The sequence below is a fragment of the Myotis daubentonii genome, chromosome 17 (genome assembly GCF_963259705.1).
Source record: "Myotis daubentonii chromosome 17, mMyoDau2.1, whole genome shotgun sequence".
In the NCBI taxonomy this organism is placed as follows: Eukaryota; Metazoa; Chordata; class Mammalia; order Chiroptera; family Vespertilionidae; genus Myotis; species Myotis daubentonii.
Genome location: NC_081856.1, coordinates 43,109,010 through 43,130,549, shown reverse-complemented (window position 1 = coordinate 43,130,549; position 21,540 = coordinate 43,109,010). Strand labels below are relative to the sequence as shown.

The following is a 21,540-nucleotide window of genomic DNA, read 5'->3' as shown; positions in this document are numbered from 1 at the left end:
GGTGCTCAGTGCTGCCCCTTGCAGGGAGAATCAGGGTGCCCGGTCTGCTTGGGGGGCCGGGTTGCACAGCTGCCCTGTGTCGGTGGGAGGCCCACTCCTGCGCCACAGGAAACAGACTCCCGTGTGTGTGCCCATGCCCAGAGTCAAGGTTAAGTCGCACAGCCACCCTGTGTCGGCAGGAAGCCTGCTCGCGGGGAGTGGGTCTGGCAGGTCCTATGCCACCACAGAGGCCTGGGGGGGTGGAGGGGGCGGAGGCGGATGCGCTCCGTGACTCCTAGTAATCTGTGGTTAAGATGTCTTGGTTTCCGTGAGTATCCAGGTCTTTGTCCTAAGTGGTTGTAGGGTCCCGGCTTGCATCTGAGACCAGATTGGGTGGTGGTGAGGCTAAGGTCCTAGTCGCAAGCAGTCCTGTTCTTCAAGATGACTGAAAATATTATTAAAAATAGTAATGTCTCCGAAACCGGTTTGGCTCAGTGGGTAGAGCGTCGGCCTGCGGACTGAAAGGTCCCAGGTTCGATTCCGGTCAAGGGCATGTACCTGGGTTGCGGGCACATCCCCAGTAGATGTGCAGGAGGCAGTTGATCGGTGTTTCTCTCTCATTGATGTTTCTGACTCTGTCTCCCTCCCTTCCTCTCTGTAAAAAATCAATAAAATATATTAAAAAAATAGTAATGCCCTTCTCGGTAAGTGCTATGTTAAATGTATGAACAGGATTATATAAACACACAAAAAAGAGGAATAGTTCTCACAAGCAGGTGTGGGTTTTTAAAGGAGGAATTGACAATCGAGCTTAGCGTCATAGGTGTAAGCCAAAAATGAAAGGTTGTTTTGGGCTGACCTGTTTGAGCAGAAGCAAAGAAGATGCAGTGTTTCCAGACTAGAGCCAAGTCTTCTTATAAAGAAAGACTGGTAGAAATTGGAAACCAATTCATTAAATATTTTATTTATATAGCTAAGATTTTGAGACTATCCTACAGAGGAAAGAGGAAATATAGGAAACAGATGTAGATAGATTTGCATTTTAGAAAATTTGGGTGATGTAGAGTATGGGTCATAGAGAAGTAAGGGTAATGTCAGGGACCATTTGAAAAAAATATTCTAAATTTTTTTTATTGAGTTATAGTAATTGACATATATCAGTTTCAGCTGTACAACATAATAACTTATTATTTGTATATATTGTGAAATGATCACCATAAGTTTAGTTAACATCCATCACCAATATAGTTACACATTTTTTCCTTATAATAAGAACTTTTAAGATTTACCCTCTTAGCAACTTTCAAATATACAGTACAGTATTATTAACTATAGTCATCATTATACATTACATCTCATGACTTATTTATTTTATAACTGAAAGTTTATACCTTTTGAACCAATTTACCCATTTTGACCCCCCATTCCCCTGCCAACCTCTGGCACCCACATATCTGTTCTCTGTATATATGAGTTTGGGTGCATTTTTTTTATTTGGGGGGGGGGGTGGTTGTCTTGTTTTGTTTAGATTTCATATCTTCTCTGACTAATTTTACTAATGCCTCAAAGTCCGTACATGTTGCAAATGGCAAGATTTCCTCCTCTGGCTGAATAATATTCTACTGTGTTGTAAATTCTTCATTGGTTATTTTATAAAGAATGCAGCTCTCATTGTACACCATAGATGTTCCTGAAGGTCAAGTAGTGTTTTAGCAGCTCAAGTAATTTAGACATTCATTTGATACCAAGTTCCTTCAAAGATTCTGGCTTTTATTTTTATTACATAACTATTTTAAAATTAAATATAAATGTATATTTTTTCTAAGTTCAAAAATAATAGTTTTACTTAAAAGATAACTAACAGACCTGGCTGGTGTGGCTCAGTTGGTTGGAGTGTTGTCCCATACACTAAAAGATTGGGGTTCAATCTTTGGTCGGGGCACATGCGGGAGACAACTGATGAATTTTTTTCCTCCTTTCTCTATCTCTCTCTCTCTCTCTCTTTCTCTTTCTCTCTCTCCCCCCCTTCCCTACCTCTGTCTCTCTCTCAAACCCCCCCCCCCCCCCAAAAAAAAAACCTAACTAATACCCATAATCCTATTAATCCAGAGTAATAAGTAACATTGGGGTAAATATGTTCATAGCTAAATCTTTGCATTTTTCTTTAATTATTCATTTAGAATACATTTTTAGAAATGTAATTAGTAGCTTCAGGCATGTAGTTTAGTATATTTTAAGGCCCTTGTTATATTACCAATTTGATTTCAGAATTTTATATAGTTTACATACATTTTCATCAGCACTTTATTGTATTACTATTTTACTATAATTTAACATATCTCAAAAACATACTTTTTAAAATGCCTTTAATGTACTATTTTAGTCTTATATTTTCTTTGAAATGGAAAATTATGAGAATAATATAGTTGAGTTCTATGACTGTATTATCGTTTCAATAATTATCAATTTATGAATAATCATCTTTAATTTAAAATATATTAGTTGAGAAAAACAATATTTCAGTAGCGGTGAAAATGTAGAAAATAGAGGAACTCATATACCATTGTTATGAGTAAAAATTCATAAACTTGGCATTATCTAGTAAAACTGAAAATGAGCGTACCTGTGATGCCAAAATCCCACTTTTTGATACAACTGTGCTCTTACAGTCTTATTTATATGAACCTGAGGAGTCACGTCTAACTTTGTTGTTGCAATAGTATAAAATTGAAGACCGCCCAACTGATGATATCTAGTGAAGAGGATAAGTAAAGCATGGCATAGTCACATGATGTAATACTTAATTGTTAAAAATTGTACAGTAGCTCTTAATATGGATGTCTTTAAATTTTATTTAATGCAAAAAATTAGTTTTCCAAGGACATATGAAATATGACAGTATCTGTTTATATTTTTCCAAAACCACCCTATAAATAAATAAATACATAAATAAATAAGTGGTTTTTAGTAATTATGAAGGATTATGTCAAAATCATAATAGTGTTTTATTCTGGAAGGAATGGGCTATTGGTTTGCAGTGAGAGGAGATTTTACCTTTATTTTATTTTAACATTTTCTATCCCTTTTTTTTTTTAAGAAGCCAATATAAAATGTTAATAGCTAGTAATTACTGGTTATATTGAAAATATGGATGTTATTTTATTCTTTGTTATTTTCTGTGTTTTTACATTTATTAAATTAATAATAAATTAAAGGGACATTTTATAGGAAGAGTGATGACAGGCTTTAAGTCTTTTGGGATTATGGGGTATTGATGGGGCAAGAATAGGACCAATCAGCTGACATTTGGGGAAATACTTAGTACCAGAAGGTAGAAGAAGTAAGCAGAGAATGGGAGATGGCTACTGCTTATTTTGATATTTTTGACCGGAGTAGCCATATTTCCAGAAAAGTAGAGGGAATCACATATTTTATTCTTCATACAGTATCTCTTCATGTCTGACGTGTGGCACCTATATTAGCAATCATTCAGCAGATATTTATGGAGGGTCTGTTGGATGCCATTGTAGTCATTTGGAATATTGGTGTGTAGAAGGCTTATAAGAGCCAAACTTTTTTGTTTGGCCTTTTATTGTATTTTTACCTATGTGAAAATGCTCCCAGAATTTCAGCCAATGAAAGAAAGATTTTTGTTTGTTTATTGAGTATTGCCAATACTATGGCTTTCATTAATCACATCCTTTACCTGTTATGCTTGAATTAGTAACACACTATGCAGCATATAATTTTCTCTAATTATTTATTAGGTACTAGAGGTCTGGTGCACGGATGCGTGCACCGGTGAGGTCCCTCGGCCTGGCCTAAGCCCTCTTGCAGTCCAGGACCCCTCGGGGGATGTCAGGCTGCCAGTTTTGGCCTGATCCCTGCAGGCCAGGCTGAGGGACCCCACAGATGCATGAGTCTGTGCACCGGGCCTCTGCTATGCATATAAGATCTTTGGTTAATCTCTTCCCGCCCTCTCCCCTCCCCCCTCCCCCCTTCCCTCCGAGATTCATCAGTCTGTTCCATGTTTCCATGCCTGTGCATTGAGTGTCTGCCCCCAGTGGTCAGTGCGCGTCATAGCTACCGGTTGAACGGTCGAAAGGTTGAATGGTCCTTCAGTTCCTTAGGCTTTTATATATATATATATATAGATTGATTTTGATTGTAAGAATTCTCGGTTATATTCCAGGATTGTAAATAATGGCTAAGAAATTCAAGGGCTCATGGAATTATTAAATGTTAGAGCATAAAAGGGTTTTCTCCTCCCCCTTATTTTATAGATAAGAGAATCTAACTGAATCAGTACTTACATTATGCTGAGCATTTCTCATCTAGGTCTTAAGTAGTATTTCCTATTTATATTTGTATAAAATATTTTGACTTAATATTTACTGTAACAGAAGGTACTCTACATTGTGATGCTTCCCACATAGAGTTAATATTTTCATTTCCTCATTATTAACTTCTTATCCTTTTACTCAGACTAAGTAACAACTTATAAAATAATTTGCTTTTCCCTCTAGCTTATAAGTTGATCAATTATATTATATAGCTTTGTAACATACCTATGTTGTCATTGAAATGTTTATTCATATTCTAAATAATATTCAGTCCTATGAGTTGGGTCTGTAGAAGGGTGGTTGTTGTGATGTTGAGGGTAACGTTAGACTCCATGGCAACCTGGCTGGCCCCCTCCAGATTCACCGTTTGATGCAGCTGTATTACAGTTATCATCTGTTGTTTCCCAAGCTGCAATTTCCTTCTCAGTTTGTGGCTAAAACCCAACATTTGATTATTGTTTTCCACCCAGTTCGACATCGATCTTTGATCCTGCAGCAAACATAAAAATACCTATGCTTTTTTTTTTGCCAAAAATCTGACAAGATTGTATTGGGCGTCATCTGTGGTAACATCAGACTTTATTTCAGTGAATAAAGATGAAACAGCTGCTTTATTGTTCAGCTCAGCACTCATGCATTCAATATAGGATCATAATGTTTTCCAGCTTTCTCTAACCATAGATATTTTTCTATGCTTTCTAAATATGCTGTGGATATCACGTTGTCAGACAAAATAGACTTTCAGCAATTCTCAGAAAATATTGGACTGTCCATATTAAAATTTACCTAATCAGTTTATAGAATGTGGCTCTAAAATATCATTTTTAAAAATAACCTTTAATTTTCTACTAACATTAATTTTCTTTTCTTTTTCTTTTTGTATATATTGAATTTATTGGGGTGATCTAACATTAATTTTCAAAGCTAGTTTTAGTTTTGAATTGTTCTTACTATTTTATCTTTATACTTTCTACTAAAATTTACAATTATTTTCAAGATTTCACACAGGATTTTAATTTATAATTTTTTAAAATATATGTTTTATTGATTTCAGAGAGGAAGGGATAGGGAGCGAGAGATAGAAACATAATGTTGAGAGAATTATTGATTGGCTGCCTCCTGCAAGCCCCTCACTGGGGATCAAGCCTGCAACCCGGGCATGTGCCCTGATCAAGAATCGAACTGTGACCTCCTGGTTCATAGGTTGGCGCTCAACCACTGAGCCACACCAGCTGGGCATAATTTACAATGTCATTCAATGTGTATGTGGGAGAGAGAGACGGGGGGCAGGGAGACCTGAAGAGAAAGGGTGATGGAAATTGGTTGTTGGATTGACAAATTGACAAAGTATAAATCTCAGCCCCAAGTTGTAAAGGCCTTTCCTCAGTAATGCCTTGTTAAACTTTCACTGCTTATGAATTAGTACGTAATTGTAATTCAGTTTTTCATATGACTCTCTCCAGCAGCCTGTGATTGCTGTTCCTCTCGTTATGCCAATTAGCAGAAGGAAAGAGGATGAGGCATCTGTTGGAAGTGCGCCCTTGGCAAAGCAGCAGTCATATCAGGCCTCTGAGTACGCCAGCAGCCCTATAAAAACAAAAACAGTAACAGGTATGTGTCCAGAATTCTAAAGGTTCTGTGATCTTACCCAACCTCTGAATTATCAAATTATCTGGGCCACAGTTTCATGAATGTTGACCAGAGACATGAGACTCCTGGACTGGAGACAAAGGACTTTGTTATTTACAGCATTAGCAGTAACCAGAGTGTTAGCATTTTCTTGTGTCCCTCTCCTAGCCCATTTTCCATAGGTGTAATACCTATATACATTACAGGAGAAAAGCCCTCAATTGAGTGAACCTAATGGGTAGAAAAGCATGCTTGCTGTTTTTTCTGGAAGGAGGCACTATATGTACCTTGCAAGACTAAGTAAACTTGTCCAGTGTTTAGAAAGAGGATAATATTTCTGTCTTCTGAGGCTACATGCTGTTCAGATATCCTTGAAAACATCATTGGGGTCAAAGGCACTCACTCTCTCTACTTTTGAGACATGCAAAAAACATAAGAGATCCTGTAGAATTGTCTCCCAATAGTATGTTCCTTCTTAATGTTAATTCTTGCAAATGACAGTACATCTCAGTTTTCTTTCCTTCCCCTTCACTTACTTTTTGAGCTACCAGTGGTTCTCAACCTTCCTAATGCCGCGACCCTTTAATACAGTTCCTCATGTTGTGATAACCCCCAACCATAAAATTATTTTCGGTGCTACTTCATAACTAATTTTGCCCCTGTTATAAATCTTAATGTAAATATCTGATATGTTACATGTGTTTTCCAATGGTCGTGACCCACAGGTGGAGAACTGCTGAATGTCCATGCAAATATAAAACATAAACTTTCTTCCATAAAACATTTTATGTTATTTCCTTTATTGTGAAGAAAAAAACTCACAGTATTTTATGATTTAATTTTAATTGGCATTTTTATCTTTAACTTCTAATGTTTGTAATGATGGGCCATTCTCTCTTCAGGTGATTTTTTCTTAGATATTCAGCTTTATTTCATACTAGAGGCCCAGTGCATGAAAATTTGTGCACTCAGGGACAGGGGGAGTGTCTCGCAGTCTGGCCTGCGCCCTGTAACAGTCCAGGACCCCTCAAGGGATGTCCACCTGCCTGCTTACGCCCACTCCCCAGGGATTGGGCCTAAGCTGGCAGTCAGACATACCTCTGGAAGCCCAAGAGCCCTCGGGGGATGTCCACCTGTCAGCTTAGGCCCGCTCCCCGGGGGATCAGGCCTAAGCTGCCAGTTAGACAGGCCTAAGTAACAGTCAGACATCCTTAGTGCTGCCAGGGAGTGGGAGAGGCTCCTGCCACTGCCGCTGCGCTCCCAGGTCTCAGCACGGCTTGTGGCTGAGCAGAGCTCCCCCTGTGGGAGCACACTGACCACCAGGGGGCAACTCCTGCATTAAGCATCTGCCCTTTGGTGGTCAGTGCGCATTATGTTCCCAGTCATTCTGCCATTAGGGTCAATTTGCATATTACCCTTTTATTATATAGGACAGGGGTGGGCAAACTTTTTGACTCGAGGGCCACAATGGCCACAATGGGTTCTTAATTGGACCAGAGGGCCGGAACAAAAGCATGGATGGAGTGTTTGTGTGAACTAATATAAATTCAAAGTAAACATCATTACATAAAAGGGTACGGTCTTTTTTTTTTTTTAGTTTTATTCATTTCAAACGGGCCAGATCCGGCCTGTGGGCCGTAGTTTAACCACGGCTGATATAGGATAACTCATATTGCCAATTGTATTGAAAAAGTTTTATATTTTCAATAAATCAAAACCCACTGTTAAATGTCTGTAAAGGGCAAGACTCTGTTGTAAGTGATATTGAGGGTAGACATATTACTAAGACATAATGTCTGCTTTTGAGAAATTTAAAATATGATTGTGTACATAAGGAAGTTCAAATGATCATTTGTGGTTAAGAGGAGAAGTTAGTATTTTCATATTTGACAGCAACAATAAATATGCTAATATATATTTTTGTGGAGTTTTATACATAACTATTATTATTCTGTGCTCTATTACTTTCCTAAAATGCGATGTTATGTTTATTTTGTAGAATTTTTAGTTTTTCATCTCTCAGTATCCACAAGCATTTACTCTGTTGAGATTTACTTTATCAATTGATAAAAATGCTGATGCTTATTTTTTGTATCATAGGAAGATTATTTGTAACTTGCATTAAGTTTTTAATGTAGATTTAGATATTTTTTCCTTTGGTTACCATCTCTTTAACTGGTATTTACAGAAAGGCCTATAAATATCCTCTCTAAATAAAATAAATGTACACTAAGTGTCAATTGATAAAAATAACTTTAATCTTATATACATATTAACCACATATTGTGGCCTCCTGCATTACTATTTAGTCCTGTTCTTTTTAAATTTTTAATTTTTTATAATTGATTTTAGAGAGAAGAAGAGTAGGGAGGGGAAGAGAGAGGGAGGGGAAGAGAGAGAGGGAGAGAGAAAGGGAGAAAGAAACATCTGTGATGTGAAAGAGAAACATTAATTGGTTCTTTCTTTACATGCCCCAACTGGGGATTGAATCCACAGCATGGGTATGTGCCCTGACTGGGAATCAAGCCTGCAACCTTTTGGTGTACTGGACCATGCTCCCATGCTCCAACTAGCTGAGCCTCTGGCCAGGGCTATTCCTCTTCTTTAAATCATATTTAATAATTGATATCAAGTAATTGTTAAGAATGGGGTAAAGGTGACAGGAAATTCTTATTAAAGTAAAATTATATGACATAGAACTGTATATAAATATCATAGATTTTAGAAAAATGTGCATTTGCTATGCATGGAGAAGTTTTATTTCTAAATTTACATCTATATCAGTTACATATTAATTCACAAATGATATCAGTTAATATCCAAGATACATTTTGCTTTCTTATATTTATTAATTTTTATAGGAAATTAATTTTATATTGAGGAAAGTGATAAACCAAAAACATAGCTTTCTATCATTATTATTACTTTATAGAATATGAAGATGTATATAAACAACATGTTCTTTATTTCAAATTACAATAACTGTGGTTCTTTGTTTTGAGTTATGGTATTTGCTTTTTCTGTCTTTATTGTTCCCCTATTTCTAGAACACTTAGGTTAGATATCTGATGGGCAGTCTCTTTATAGGTAAGGATATTAGTACTTCACCAAATATCAATTCTTACCCAAGCTAGCTTAACAATTAACAGTTACCAAATTAATCCCCTGTGCTTGCCTTATTTTGGCACTGTGAGCATGTTCAGGAGGTGAGAAGTCCTGGGGAAAAGAACATTTATTCTTTACGACTTACATGTCTTCCCCTTTGGATGCTCCCATTTGTACTTTCCTGGGAACCTTGGTGGTAGTCTCTCCCTTTTCTTAAGAATGCTCTTTGCCAACCATATGCTCTCAGTAGAATTAAGTTTCAAAACGTTTTGTTTTCCTTTTAATTAGAGTATACAGTTCCAGTTTGGTTTTAAATAAAAAATGTTTTGTAAGTCCTTTGAATGTTTACCTACTTCTATATGTAGTTATCATTGTTTTTATTATTGTTTACATTACATCCTGAACTGTTATGAATTTGGTAAGGTATTCAGAGCCTTTTGTTGCTTTTGTTTTACTTTTTCCATCTTTACCTTTTTAAGTGTACAGTTCAGTAGTTTTAAGTGTATTCACATTGTTCTGAAATACACATTTTAATTTTTAAATGGAACTTTCAATGGAGAAATGTTAGTATTTTTTCCTGAATTCTTATTAAGTTTTTATTTTTATTTTTTAAATCTCAACCTAAAGTCCAATGTTGGTTTTAAGTTCATCCCCAACAACTTATGCAGTGTTTTTGGCACATGATGATGGAGGCTAGCTGATAAACACCAGGCTTGATTTTGGTTTTTAATTATTCAAGATGAAGCAGACATCTTCTTCCAGTCTCAATTAACCAGGGTAAAGTAGCTCGCTGCCCTGGAACATGTGACTGATGACTGGAATGTGTTGACAGCAGAACAGCACTGTTTTACTGATACAGGCACGCAGGGCAGGCCAAGCCAGGATCAAGTCATGTTTCACATGAAGATAATATATTATTACAGAACTCCAAATTGTCTTCCAGAGAATCTGTATACCCTTCAAAACAAGGAAACCCTAAAAGATAGGACATCTGTTTACCCTCTGTTTTGGAAACCTTATGAACATTAATTTGGGGCTCTTGACAAAAATGTCTGTAATGGAAATGAAAACTGTAAAAAGCAAGATACTCCATAAATGATAACTTTAAAAAAATACTATTCATTATCATCAAGTCTAAAGCTCTGCAAGTACACAGTTAAAATAATAGAAGGCCTTTTAATTTGACTTATTAAATCTACCAAAATAATAAAGATGTGATCATTAATGATGTAAAGTTTAGGAGATAATGCCATAAGTGAAAAGTATGGAACTTTAACTTCTGACCATGATGGAGTAACAGGGATTCGGATTATATTCTTGCTGTAAATAACATATGGTCAAAGTATATGGGAGAAATAAAAGTTTGTGCACATTGGACAACAGGCAGTATAGGATGTGCTCCCTCACAGAAGGGAAATAAATGAATGAGGTGAGGGCTAGGCTTGCCCTGGCTTTCTGGCTGTAGGCACATTCCAGACAATTGAGCAGTGTGGGATATAGCAGATTAAACTCAGCTGTGTTGCTGAATTGAAGTTATGGGAAGCACAGGGATAGAAGTATAAGGAGGCAGAGATGACTGGAAATTAGGGGACAAAATTCCAGAGAGAGAAAGCTATTCAGTGAAGAAGTCCCAGAAAGCCGCAATAGAGTTCTTGAGTATTCACTAATGAGTGAGATATATAGGATGAGACGCCGCAAGATTGGACATAGGATGACTAAGGAGCTGTGAACTGAATGGTTCTCAGAGCTCACACAGGGCTGGAAGGCATTCACATTCTTACTATCCATAGCATACAATTCTTAGAAATCATTCAGAACATCGTAGAGAACCCAGAGCAGCATGCCTCAGTAGTGGAACTAACCTATCCACAGAGTAAAGGCTACTCTAGACCCATCTTTAACAAGCATTACAAAAGGAACTAAAACAATGAGTAGGTTAACTTCTGGCAGAATGAATCTCAGTGCTATTAAGAGGAATACAACAAGATACAGACAGGCAACAATGTAAAAATCACAGTGTCAGCCATTCAATTCGATATACAGAAGATGTATTATAGAATTGTACACCTGAAACCTGTATTTTATTAACCAGTGTCACGCCAATAAATTCAATAAAAAAGAAGAAAAAAGAACTAAGAGAAAAAATAACAACAACTGTGAGCTGCAAAGAAACAGGAAATTTTGACCAGGAGAAAAAATAACCAACAGAAATAAATTGAGAAATGACATAGATGATGGAATTAGCAAATATATTAAAACTTGTACATTAAAACTGATTTTAAAACAGTATTCAAGTATTTAAGAAAATATTAATACATTTTAGAGAGAAATGGAACATATAAAAAAGAACCAAGCCTATCTCTAGAGATGCAAAATCTGAAATGAGAGCCTCCCCGGGTAGAATTAGCAGTAGAGTAGACATAACAGAAGAAGTAGTCAATAAACTTGAAGACATGACCATAGAAGAAAGGAAGAAAAATATCCTGAGTTTTAGTGAACTGTGGGACAATAATTAATTAGGATATTCAAGGAAGGCCTCATTGAAAGTCCATATTACCAGATACTGAAGCAGTGAGGGAATGAGCCATGGAGTATTTGAGGAATGATCAAATGGGAATGAATATATACACACATTTTTATGTGAATAAGTTATCCCTTTCACTTTATAATTAAGGAGATTGAGTTATAGAGAGGGCAAGATTCCTGTCCCCAGATGGAACCTGCAACCAAGGTATGTGCCCCCGACCAGGAATCAAACCCCCAACCCTTCTACACACTGGCTGATGCTCTTACCACTGAGCAACACTGTCCAGGGTCCAGGGCTAGTCAGACTTTTTAAATGAAAGTTCGAGATTATAGTAGTCATTCTGTAATTATAGTTTGCCTTCTTTCGTTCCTCACTGGCGGATTATAACCAGCTCTAAAAATCAGGTCTATGCAAATGCAGTCATCCACTATTTTCCTTCTAATACCTAATATATAAGCAGCCTACTTTAGTGTGTCTTTTTTTTTTTTTTCTTCAAGGAATTGTTCTATAATTTCAGCCCAGTTCTGTAGGATTAATATAGTGAAGAGTTTTGTATTAGTGCTACTGACATGGATATACTGGGAAACTCCTAACCTCTGTGATGAGCAGGGGAGGCTCTGCCTTTCTTCAATTAGGTGCTACTTTGATAAGACTCAAAGTTAAAACACTAATATTGGCATATATTTTTTGTTTCTTGATATGTTCTTAATTATATCTCAGAGTTACTGATGCTTCCAATAAAAAATTATGATGTTTCAGATGTTTAGTTTTTTTTGTCAGGCATATGGAAATACTATGTAATTTAGATCTCAAAGAGAAATATGAAAAATCCTGAAATTTCCAAAAGCACTTTTTAATATTACAGATAGCATAAGGTTCCAGGCTATTTTTTTTTAAAAAAGAATCTTTTATTTGATAATGAACTTGAGTTATCAGGTAGAATTTTTCTAATTGCATTTTTTTCTGACTTCATTTCAAAGCATAGTATTTTTAAACTAAGCAAGAGTTTAAGAATGTAGCTATAGTATTTAAGATTGAGTTACGTTTGGCTGAAAATGTTAGAAAACACTCAGTAACAGTAGTTTGAACAAGGTTGAATTTTATTTGTCTCTCATGTGAAAGCTTGGGTAGGTACCTCAAGGTGTGTTAGAGTTGTTTGAGTTCAGGTACTTTCCTATTCCATTATGGGTGGCCTCAAATGCCAGATTTGCCTTATGGTTCACAATGGATGCTTCAGTGGTTTATCATATCTGCATTTCAGTGAGCAGTAATGAGTGAGGAGGGGACCTCCCTATCTCTTTAAAAATTATCCAGAAGTTGCACACTCCACTTTTGCTTATATACTCTTGGCCAAAACCTAGTCACATGACTATATTTAGCTGCATGGAGGTGTCAGGAATGTAGTTTGTATTCTTGAAGGCCATGTGCCTGGATGAATCGTGTGGGTTCTAGCTAAGAAAGAAAGGGAGAGAGAATATTAGAAGTGATTTAGCAGTTTCTGCTACAATAACTTAAATGTCACAAGCTGAGTTTGGGAAGAGAATTTGAAAATAAATATTTTCCTGTTAGTGGGGATATCAGAAGACAGAGCTGGTAAAAGTGTTTTCATGTCTGAGTTGTAGCTTGGATCTTTCACAATGAGAGGTAAAGGTTTGGGAGTCATCAACATGAATCATAGTCAAAGCCACAGAACCTATGTGACTTCTCAGGGAGACCATACACAGCAAGGTGAGAAGAAAGCTCAATATACTAGTAAAGTCTGAGCAACTTTCTCATGAAAGGGCCAGAAGAAGGAGCCAATGGAGGAGATTGAGAAACATCATTTTGAGAAGTAGACAACGAAGGTGTGTGTGTGTGTGTGTGTGTGTGTGTGTGTGTGTGTGTGTGAGAGAGAGAGAGAGAGAGAGAGAGAGAGAGAGAGAGAGAGAGAGAATAGAAAGAAGTGTGAAGTGTCAAGCCTTGGCCGGGTGGCTCAGTTGGTTGGAGCATTGTCCTTTACACCGAAAAGGTTGTGGGTTTGATTCCCAATCAAGGCACATACCTAGGTTGGGAGTTTGATCCCAATCAAGGTGTGTACAGGAGGCCACCAATTGACGTGTCTTTCTGTCTCTAAAAATCGCTAAATTATATCCTTGGGTGAGGATTTAAAAAAGGTGTCAAGATGATGATGGTAAATAACTTCATGATATACTGTAAGAGTCATAAGAACTGGGAAGCTAAAAAATTCACTTGACCAAGGTCATGTGGCCCAAGAAGCTGTAGTTGTTAGGGAATGAATGGGAATTGGGTACATAGAGACAGCTTACGTATATCACTCTTTCAGGAAATCTGTCTAAACAGACACTGGGGTATGCCTATAACTGTAGAAAGGTAAAGAGAGAAGGAAAAATTGGAGATTCAGTGAAGTTGGTGTTAATTTGTACAATTAGATCACAGATAAAGCAGAATATAAACTGATGTAGGTTTTAACAGTCAAGAGAATTGCCTTTTTCTCTGAGTCAGAGGTAAGAAGATAAGAATATATACCATTATCATTCAATTTAGTTATTCTTCTCTCAAACAAATATCTATGCAGGATACCTATTGTTTTCCTTGCACTGTTTCAGAGAATGTAAGAGGCAAGCAAATGTCTGTTTTGAAGGTAAGCCCCTTGTTTTTCACATGTAAGAAATATGCTCCTTCTAAGAAAATAAGACATGACATTACACTATTCCTTCCTTTAAAACAAAACAAAACAGCATAGCCAGCATGACTCAGCGGTTGAGCACGGACCTATGAACCAGGAGGTCAGGGTTCGATTCCGGGTCAGGGCATATTTCTGGGTTGCGGGCTCAATCCCCAGTGTGGGGCATGCAGGAGGCAGCCGATCAATGATTCTCTCTCATTGTTGATGTTTCTCTCTCTCCCTTCCTCTCTGAAATCAATAAATATATTCTAAAAACAAACAAGAACAAGAAAAAAAAAAACAGTTTGATATGTTACTTGAAGTTTGAAAGTCCTTTAAATCTTTAAGAAATCATTCTATCCACAGGAAGTAGTATACTACTAGGATGGTTTCAAGTAGGGAGGTTTTCAATTTTTGCTAGTAATAATTGCTCATGAATGCACGGATGTATTTTGGATTTCTAATTTTTAAAAATTGTGGATTAGAAATAAAATGGGTCACACCAAAATAGTTATTCATCTAAAAGTGCTTAAGCCATTCTTCATTTGGTTAAGCTTGAATGTTGAGCAAGCATATTTTTAAATACAATGTGGAATTAGTATTAATGTACAAGAGATATATTTTTGTGTAAATTTCTTACTTTAATCAGATAGTTTACCATAAAATTCCATGTCCATGTAATTAGGTATTTAATTTTATTGTAAAATATTAAATCATGAGAGTAGACACTAATGCATAATATACAATTGATTTTATTCTGTCATGGATAAAATGTGATTTAAATGATACTTCTTTCTTTGAATAGAAGAAGGTTTAAAATGAAGTTTAGTACATCCTATCTAATAAAAGAGAAACATGATAATTGGCGTACGACCGCTACCCTTCCCATTGGCTAATCAGCGAGATATGCAAATTAACTGCCAGGCAAGATGGCGGCCGGCAGCCAGGCAGCTTGAAACTAACATAAGGCTTGCTTGCTTCAGTGACGGAGGACTGCAACGTTCCCCGCCTGCCTTGCCGGCCTCTTAGCTTGCAGTTTAAGAAACATTGTAACGAATATAGAAGCTAAACAAAACCCCAGAAACCTGCTTTCAGCAAGCCGGAATCTCAGAGCTGGAGTTATACATTGTTTCGATTATAGAACCGAAACAAACCAGATACCTGCTTTCAGGAGCGGAGGCCTAAGAGCTGGAGCCTCAGAGCTAAAGCTGGCCCAGAATAAAAAAGAAAAAGAAAAAAAGGAGCGGTTGGGAGCTTCTGTCACCCGCCAGCCTGAAAACAGCCCTCAGCCCCTCACCCAGACTGGCCAGGCACCCCAGTGGGGACCCCCACCCTGATCCAGGACACCCTTCAGGGCAAACCAGCCAGCCCCACCCATGCACCAGGCCTCTATCCTATATAGTAAAAGGGTAATATGCCTCCCAGCACCGGGATCAGCGTAGCCAAGAGGCCTCCCAGCACCAGGATCAGCGTGACAGGGGGGAGCCCCTCAACCCCCTGATCGCCCTGCGGCTCTGTGTGTGACAGGGGGCGGGGCCACAACCTTCCTATCCGCCCTGCTCTGTTCCTGACAGGGGAAGGCGCCCCAACCTCCTGATTAGCCCTGCTCTGTGCCTGATATGGGGAGCTCCCCAACCCCCTGATCGCCCTGCGGCTCTGTGTGTGACAGGGTGCGGCGCCCCAACACCCTGATCGGCCCTGCTCTGTGTGTGACAGGGTGCGGTGCCCCAACCCCCCCACCCCCACGGGCCCTGCTCTGTGTGTGACAGGGTAGAGCCATAACCTCCCCATCGGCCCTGCCCTGAGTGTGAGAGTCGCGGCGCCCCAGCCCCCTGATCCACCCTGCTCTGTGTGTGACAGGGGGCAGTGCCCCAACTTCCCTATTGGCCCTACTCTGTGAGTGACAGGTGGGTGCTCCCCAACCCCCTGATGGTCTCTGCTCTTTGCGTGACAGGTGGGAGCTCCCCAACCCCCTGATGGGCCCTGCTCTGTGTGTGACAGGGTACGGAGCCCCAACCCCCCTGATGGGCCCTGCTTTGTGAGTGACAGGGGGCAGTGCCCCAACCCCCTGATTGGCCCTGCTCTGTGCGTGATGGGGTGGCGCTGCAACCTCCCCATCGACCCTGCCTTGAGTGTGACAGGGGGTGGTGCCCCAAACCCCCAATCGCCCCTACCCTGAGCGTGACTGAGGGTGGCATCGCAACTTCCCAATCCGCCCTGCTCTGTGCATGACAGGGGGTGGCGCCCCAACTCCCCAATCGGCCCTGCTCTGAGCCCGACCAGGGGCTGCACCTAGGGATTGGGCCTGCCCTCTGCCACCCAGGAGCAGGCCTAAGCCAGCAGGTCGTTATCTCCCGAGGGGTCCCAGACTGCGAGAGGGTACAGGCCGGGCTGAGGGACCCCCTCTTCTCCCCCGAGTGCACAAATTTTTGTGCACTGGGCCTCTAGTATAAAATAAAACAACTTGAAAATATCATTCAGAAAGTAATGAGTACTTAATGAAAATAGAGCTTTATTAAATTGTTTTTTCCCTTTTATACTTTGTAAGAAAATTTATTGTTATTTCTAATCCTAAAATTTATAGAAAAATATGTTTTTTCTACATTATTCTGAGCAATGAACATCTACACCAGAATTCCTCAAACTTTTTAAATAGGGGGCCAGTTCACTGTCCCTCAGACAGTTAGAGGGCCGGACTATAGTTTAAAAAAAAACTAGTCAGCTGCTAAGCAACAGGCAGCGGCGGCAAAAACACCTGGAGGGCCAGATAAATGTTTCGGTGGGCCGCATGTGGCCCATGGGCCGTAGTTTGAGGATCCCTGATCCACACCAATAAAAGAGAAATATGCAAATTGACCATACCTTTGTGATGCCCACAAACCAATCAGGAGTGTGTATGCAAATAAACCCAACAAAGATGGCGGGCTAATTTCCATGGCGACCACGCAGGCATTCTGCACTACCCCAGCTGCTCCGGGCTTCTGGGCAGTGCGGGAAGGTGGAAAGGTGGCTCCGGGCCAGAGCAAAGGCGGTGCCAACAGCCAGGGGAAGGAAGGCCTATTCTTGCACGAATCTTCGTGCATCAGGCCTCTAGTAATTTATAATCAGACAATTCTAAACTTAGTTTTCTAAAGGATTTCAACAGATGCCAGATAATTATGCGATATAACAGCGTTATTCTAGATGATGGTAGCCACAGATGAGAGTTTCTTAATACGTTGAATTTTGTTTGTGTTTCATGAAATATTCCTTGGTCATTTGAATGATAATTTTTATACATATATCTGATAATTGTGCTACTCACTTGGCACTATCACATACTTAAATTTCTTTAATTCCTAGTGTGTTCACCTGAGGACTCCTTGAGTCAATCCTCAGCTATTATTTGGAAATTTTAGGGTCACCTACAGAAAGTCCCTCATATAGGGTCCAGGTTGGAGGGTCCGTCGAAGTGAAGTAAAACTGAAGAAAGTATTTCCTAATGTAGTTCCAGAAATGTCTTGAATGCCAGAGAAAAGTTGAGAGAAGTAAAAAATCAATAGCATCTCCAAATATGGAGATTTAGGCAGGGACTCATCTGGATAATGATCACTGAATAAATTAATGAAAGGAGTGAGAGGCAGGTAAGCTCAATGGGCAGTGAGGTTGAATAGTTCCTGAGGAAGTGAGTCTGGGAGATGGGGAGGAAGGTGATGATATGCTTAAAGCATTTGGAGACATTTGAAGCCTATGCAGTCTGTGTAATGAAAGGACTGGGCCGCTACAACCACTAACATATTGCCTGGTTTCCCGCCGAGCCCCTAATTAATAGATGATTCCTTTACCAGGGAAGACATGTGTGTTTTTTTCTTCTTAATTTTTATTTATTGGGGTGATGTTGATTAATAAAGTGATATATGTTTCTGTTGTACAATTCTTTTAAACAGCATTTGTATACTACAATGTGTGTTCACCACCCAAAGTCAAGTCTTCTTCCATCTCCATTTATCCCCCTTTTACCTTCTAAATTAGAAAGAACTCTGATTGCAAGAGATAGAAACTATTTTGAAAAGATTTTAAGTAAAAAAAAAAAAAAAAGTCAGTGATATATATGGATTCCTATAACCAAAATAGTAAAAAAGGCAAAGATAGATCTTTTCTTTGGAATGACCTATAACCAGAATCCACATCATCAGGACTTTGTCTTCTCGTGTTTGCTTAATTTTCTTTTACTGAACATACTAGTAGGTTTCTTGACACCCCTGTGTACACAGCTATGGCACCTCTGGACTCACATATGTAACTCCCTAAGACCAAAAAGGAAGAGATTGGATCCAGTACCTTTTGAAAACGTACCTGAGGAAGATTTTGTTTGGTCTATCTTAGATTATGTGCACACATCTTGGACAATCACTGGGGCCAGGGAAGTTAGATACTGTGGCAGCCTACGATGGGTCATGCATCCACCTCCGTGTTCAGGGGGATGAGGTGTCTTACTGGAAAATGTAGGTATAGCAGAAACATGGCTCCTGGGGAGAGCCGGTCATCTATTCCGGTTTATGTCTACTAAACTTTCTCTTTACTGTTAGTCTCAGCAGGTTTAAAATACAACATTTTGATTATATAATACTTAGACTAAATCACATTCACAAATTTCTGTTTTGGTGGAAATAAGGTAAATGGATTATGAAGGTGTATTGTATACATGAACCGGTAGACAGAGGGAAAAGAACCTAGAATAGAAAGACTTGGTATTTATAAGATAGATTGCAGACTTTATAACATTTTGTTTGTTTGTTTATTAACCTAGAGTTTGTTCAATTAGGGGAAAGGAATTAGGAAGTGTTTTTGCTGTGTACAGTTTTGAACAATACAGTTTTGCTTTACACAATTTATTAATTTTGTAACTTTGTTTTATTGCAAATATTTTTCCAGCGATTCCTTAATTTGAGTTAACATATGACTTAAACTGAGTTAATTTTAAAGTTGTTTGAGAGCACACTGTGATGATAATGAGTACATTGAAATTTTTTTAATATAGAGTTCTTCTACTACTTCTAGTTTTTACATGAACTGGCAAGAATTCAGCAAAAATTCAACCAAATTGTTTTGTATGCAATCTCCCTCCGCCTCCCCTTTGTAGCAGTCAGAACAAGATTATAGTTTCCAGATGAAATTCTGAATGTCACATAGTGATGACATATATTTTCCTGGTTGGCTCAGCATGAGATGCAATTTTGCATGCCATGTCACGCTGACTTGCAGAATCCAAAAGCCATTATTTCCCGAGGGGCTTTCAGGAGTGATAGTATCAAATGGAGTTTGTATTTTGATGAAATGTCTCAGGCATTATTGCAGTTTCTAAGGCAAGTTGTTTAAAGCTTTATATGTTATCTAAACTCCAGAAATTTAAAAATAGTATTACTATATAAAGGTCATTTTTCTCTTCAAGCTATTTGAATTTATATTGCCGAATAAAGTTGCCAAAAATAATGATTAGTATAAAATGTAGATCAAGAATTAGGAAGATATGTTAGAAAAACCAGTAGACTGGGGACCAAAAAACCTAGGTTTTGACCTTGGTCCAGTGTGTCAAGCTAACCCCAGAAAGCCACATTTTCTTTATTTATAAATTGTTAAATATATCCAATAATATCTCATAGATTTAAGTCTTCTTATAAGACTTTAATAGAGGACTTAACTAAAGTAAGATATATGAAAGTTCTTTAAAATAATAAAACACCATTCAAGCCCTAGCTGGTTTCACTCAGAGATTAGAACGTCGGCCTGCAGACTGAAGGGTCCCAGGTTCGATTCCGTTCAAGGGCATATGCCCGGGTTGTGGGCTTGATTCCTGGTTGGGGGTGTGTAGGAGGCAGCCAATCAATGATTTTCTCTCATCATTGATGTTTCTATCTCTCTCCCTCCCTCTCCCTTCCTTTCTGAAATAAATAAAAATATCTTTAAAAAATAAAAATAAAAGGTAATAAAGAAGCTGGGAAAAAAAAATACACACACCTCACCACAATTCAAATAGAAAGTAAAGATCATGTTTTTAATATGTTTCTATTTTAAAAGGAAAAGTATAGGCTTCAAGCAAGGTGAACGTTACTTCATCTATTGGCTTCTGACGTGGAAGTAAATTTTACTTTTCCTTTCTCTGTTTGATCTTAATGGTCTTAAAGTTGCCTTAAAACTTAGTATTTCCATTCATGCTTACATAACATTTATTTCACTCTGATGATCTTTGTATTTTACATTTGCCTTAACTCACTTGTTTTGTTATACCAGTCTCTCTCTCTCTCTCTCTCTCTCTCTCTCTCTCTCTCTCTCTCTCTCTCTCTCTCTCTCTCTCTCTCTCTCTCTCTCTCTCTCTCTCTCTCTCTCTCTCTCTCTCTCTCTCTCTCTCTCTCTCTCTCTTTAAAGTTGTCTCATGTCCAATTGCCTAGACATCTCAGGTATGTTCCAGGCTGCTCAAGTCTAACATGTATGAAATGTGTACAACTACGTATCTCTCCCCACAGCACCACTGACCACGTTGCTTAAGGCTGAAACCGAGGATTTATCCCAAGTGTCTCTTTTACTGTCCATTCTGCCTATAAGTGGTATCTTGAATCTTTTTATTTTAGTCTGTTTGTATGCAGCATCCCTAGTCTGAGCCACATAATTTCTTGTATGGAGTAATGTAAGGCTATTCTAACTAGTCTTGCTGGTGTCAATTCCAAATTGTCTCATCATGTGATCTCAGTTACCCTAATTCACTTTCCAGATGACAGCAAATCATGTTATTGAAAATCTAACTTGGATCATTTTATTCTCTGCTTTATACACTTTAGTGACTTTTTATGGGAGTTAAGATAAAGTCCAAGCTCCCTCACATGGTCTGCATAGTTTGACCTGCTCCAGTCTTTGCAGGGTTCTTTCAGCCCATCTTTGGTCATTGTTTCTTACACTCACCCTCTGTATTTCTTCAAACACTCTGCTTTTTCTTGCCTGGGATCTTTTATATATGCTCTTTCTATTGTTTCCATCGCTCTTTTCATAGCTATGCATTTTTCATATTCCAAGTCTTAGTTTAGATGTTAACCTTTCAGTAAAGAAACCATCCCTATTCAGCCTTTTTAACATAGGTCTGTGCCACTTCCTCAAGATTTCCTACCTTAACACTCCTATTTTCTTCCTCACAACACTTATGATAGTTCCCATTCTTTTTTTTTTTTTAATGTCTTTTCATCTGGAATGTATATCAAGGACCATATCTGACCGACTGACTTCTGTACTCCTGGAAATCTAACAACTATTTCTGGCATTGA

At 38.4% G+C, this 21,540-nt stretch overlaps 1 protein-coding gene across 4 annotated transcripts in view; it reads left to right on the top strand.

Moving 5' to 3' along the window:
- Positions 1-21,540, top strand: part of VPS13B (vacuolar protein sorting 13 homolog B) — a 626,384-nt gene that overhangs the window by 234,144 nt on the left and 370,700 nt on the right. For 3 of the 4 annotated variants that reach the window (XR_009449565.1, XM_059672115.1, XM_059672117.1), the window contains exon 20: positions 5,786-5,933. Coding sequence is in view for 3 of the 4 variants with exons in the window: in XM_059672115.1 (XP_059528098.1) it covers positions 5,786-5,933 (148 nt within the window). In the remaining variant the exon portion in view is untranslated. The remainder of the gene's footprint in view (positions 1-5,785; positions 5,934-21,540) is intronic. The other variant, XM_059672116.1, reaches the window with a different exon arrangement.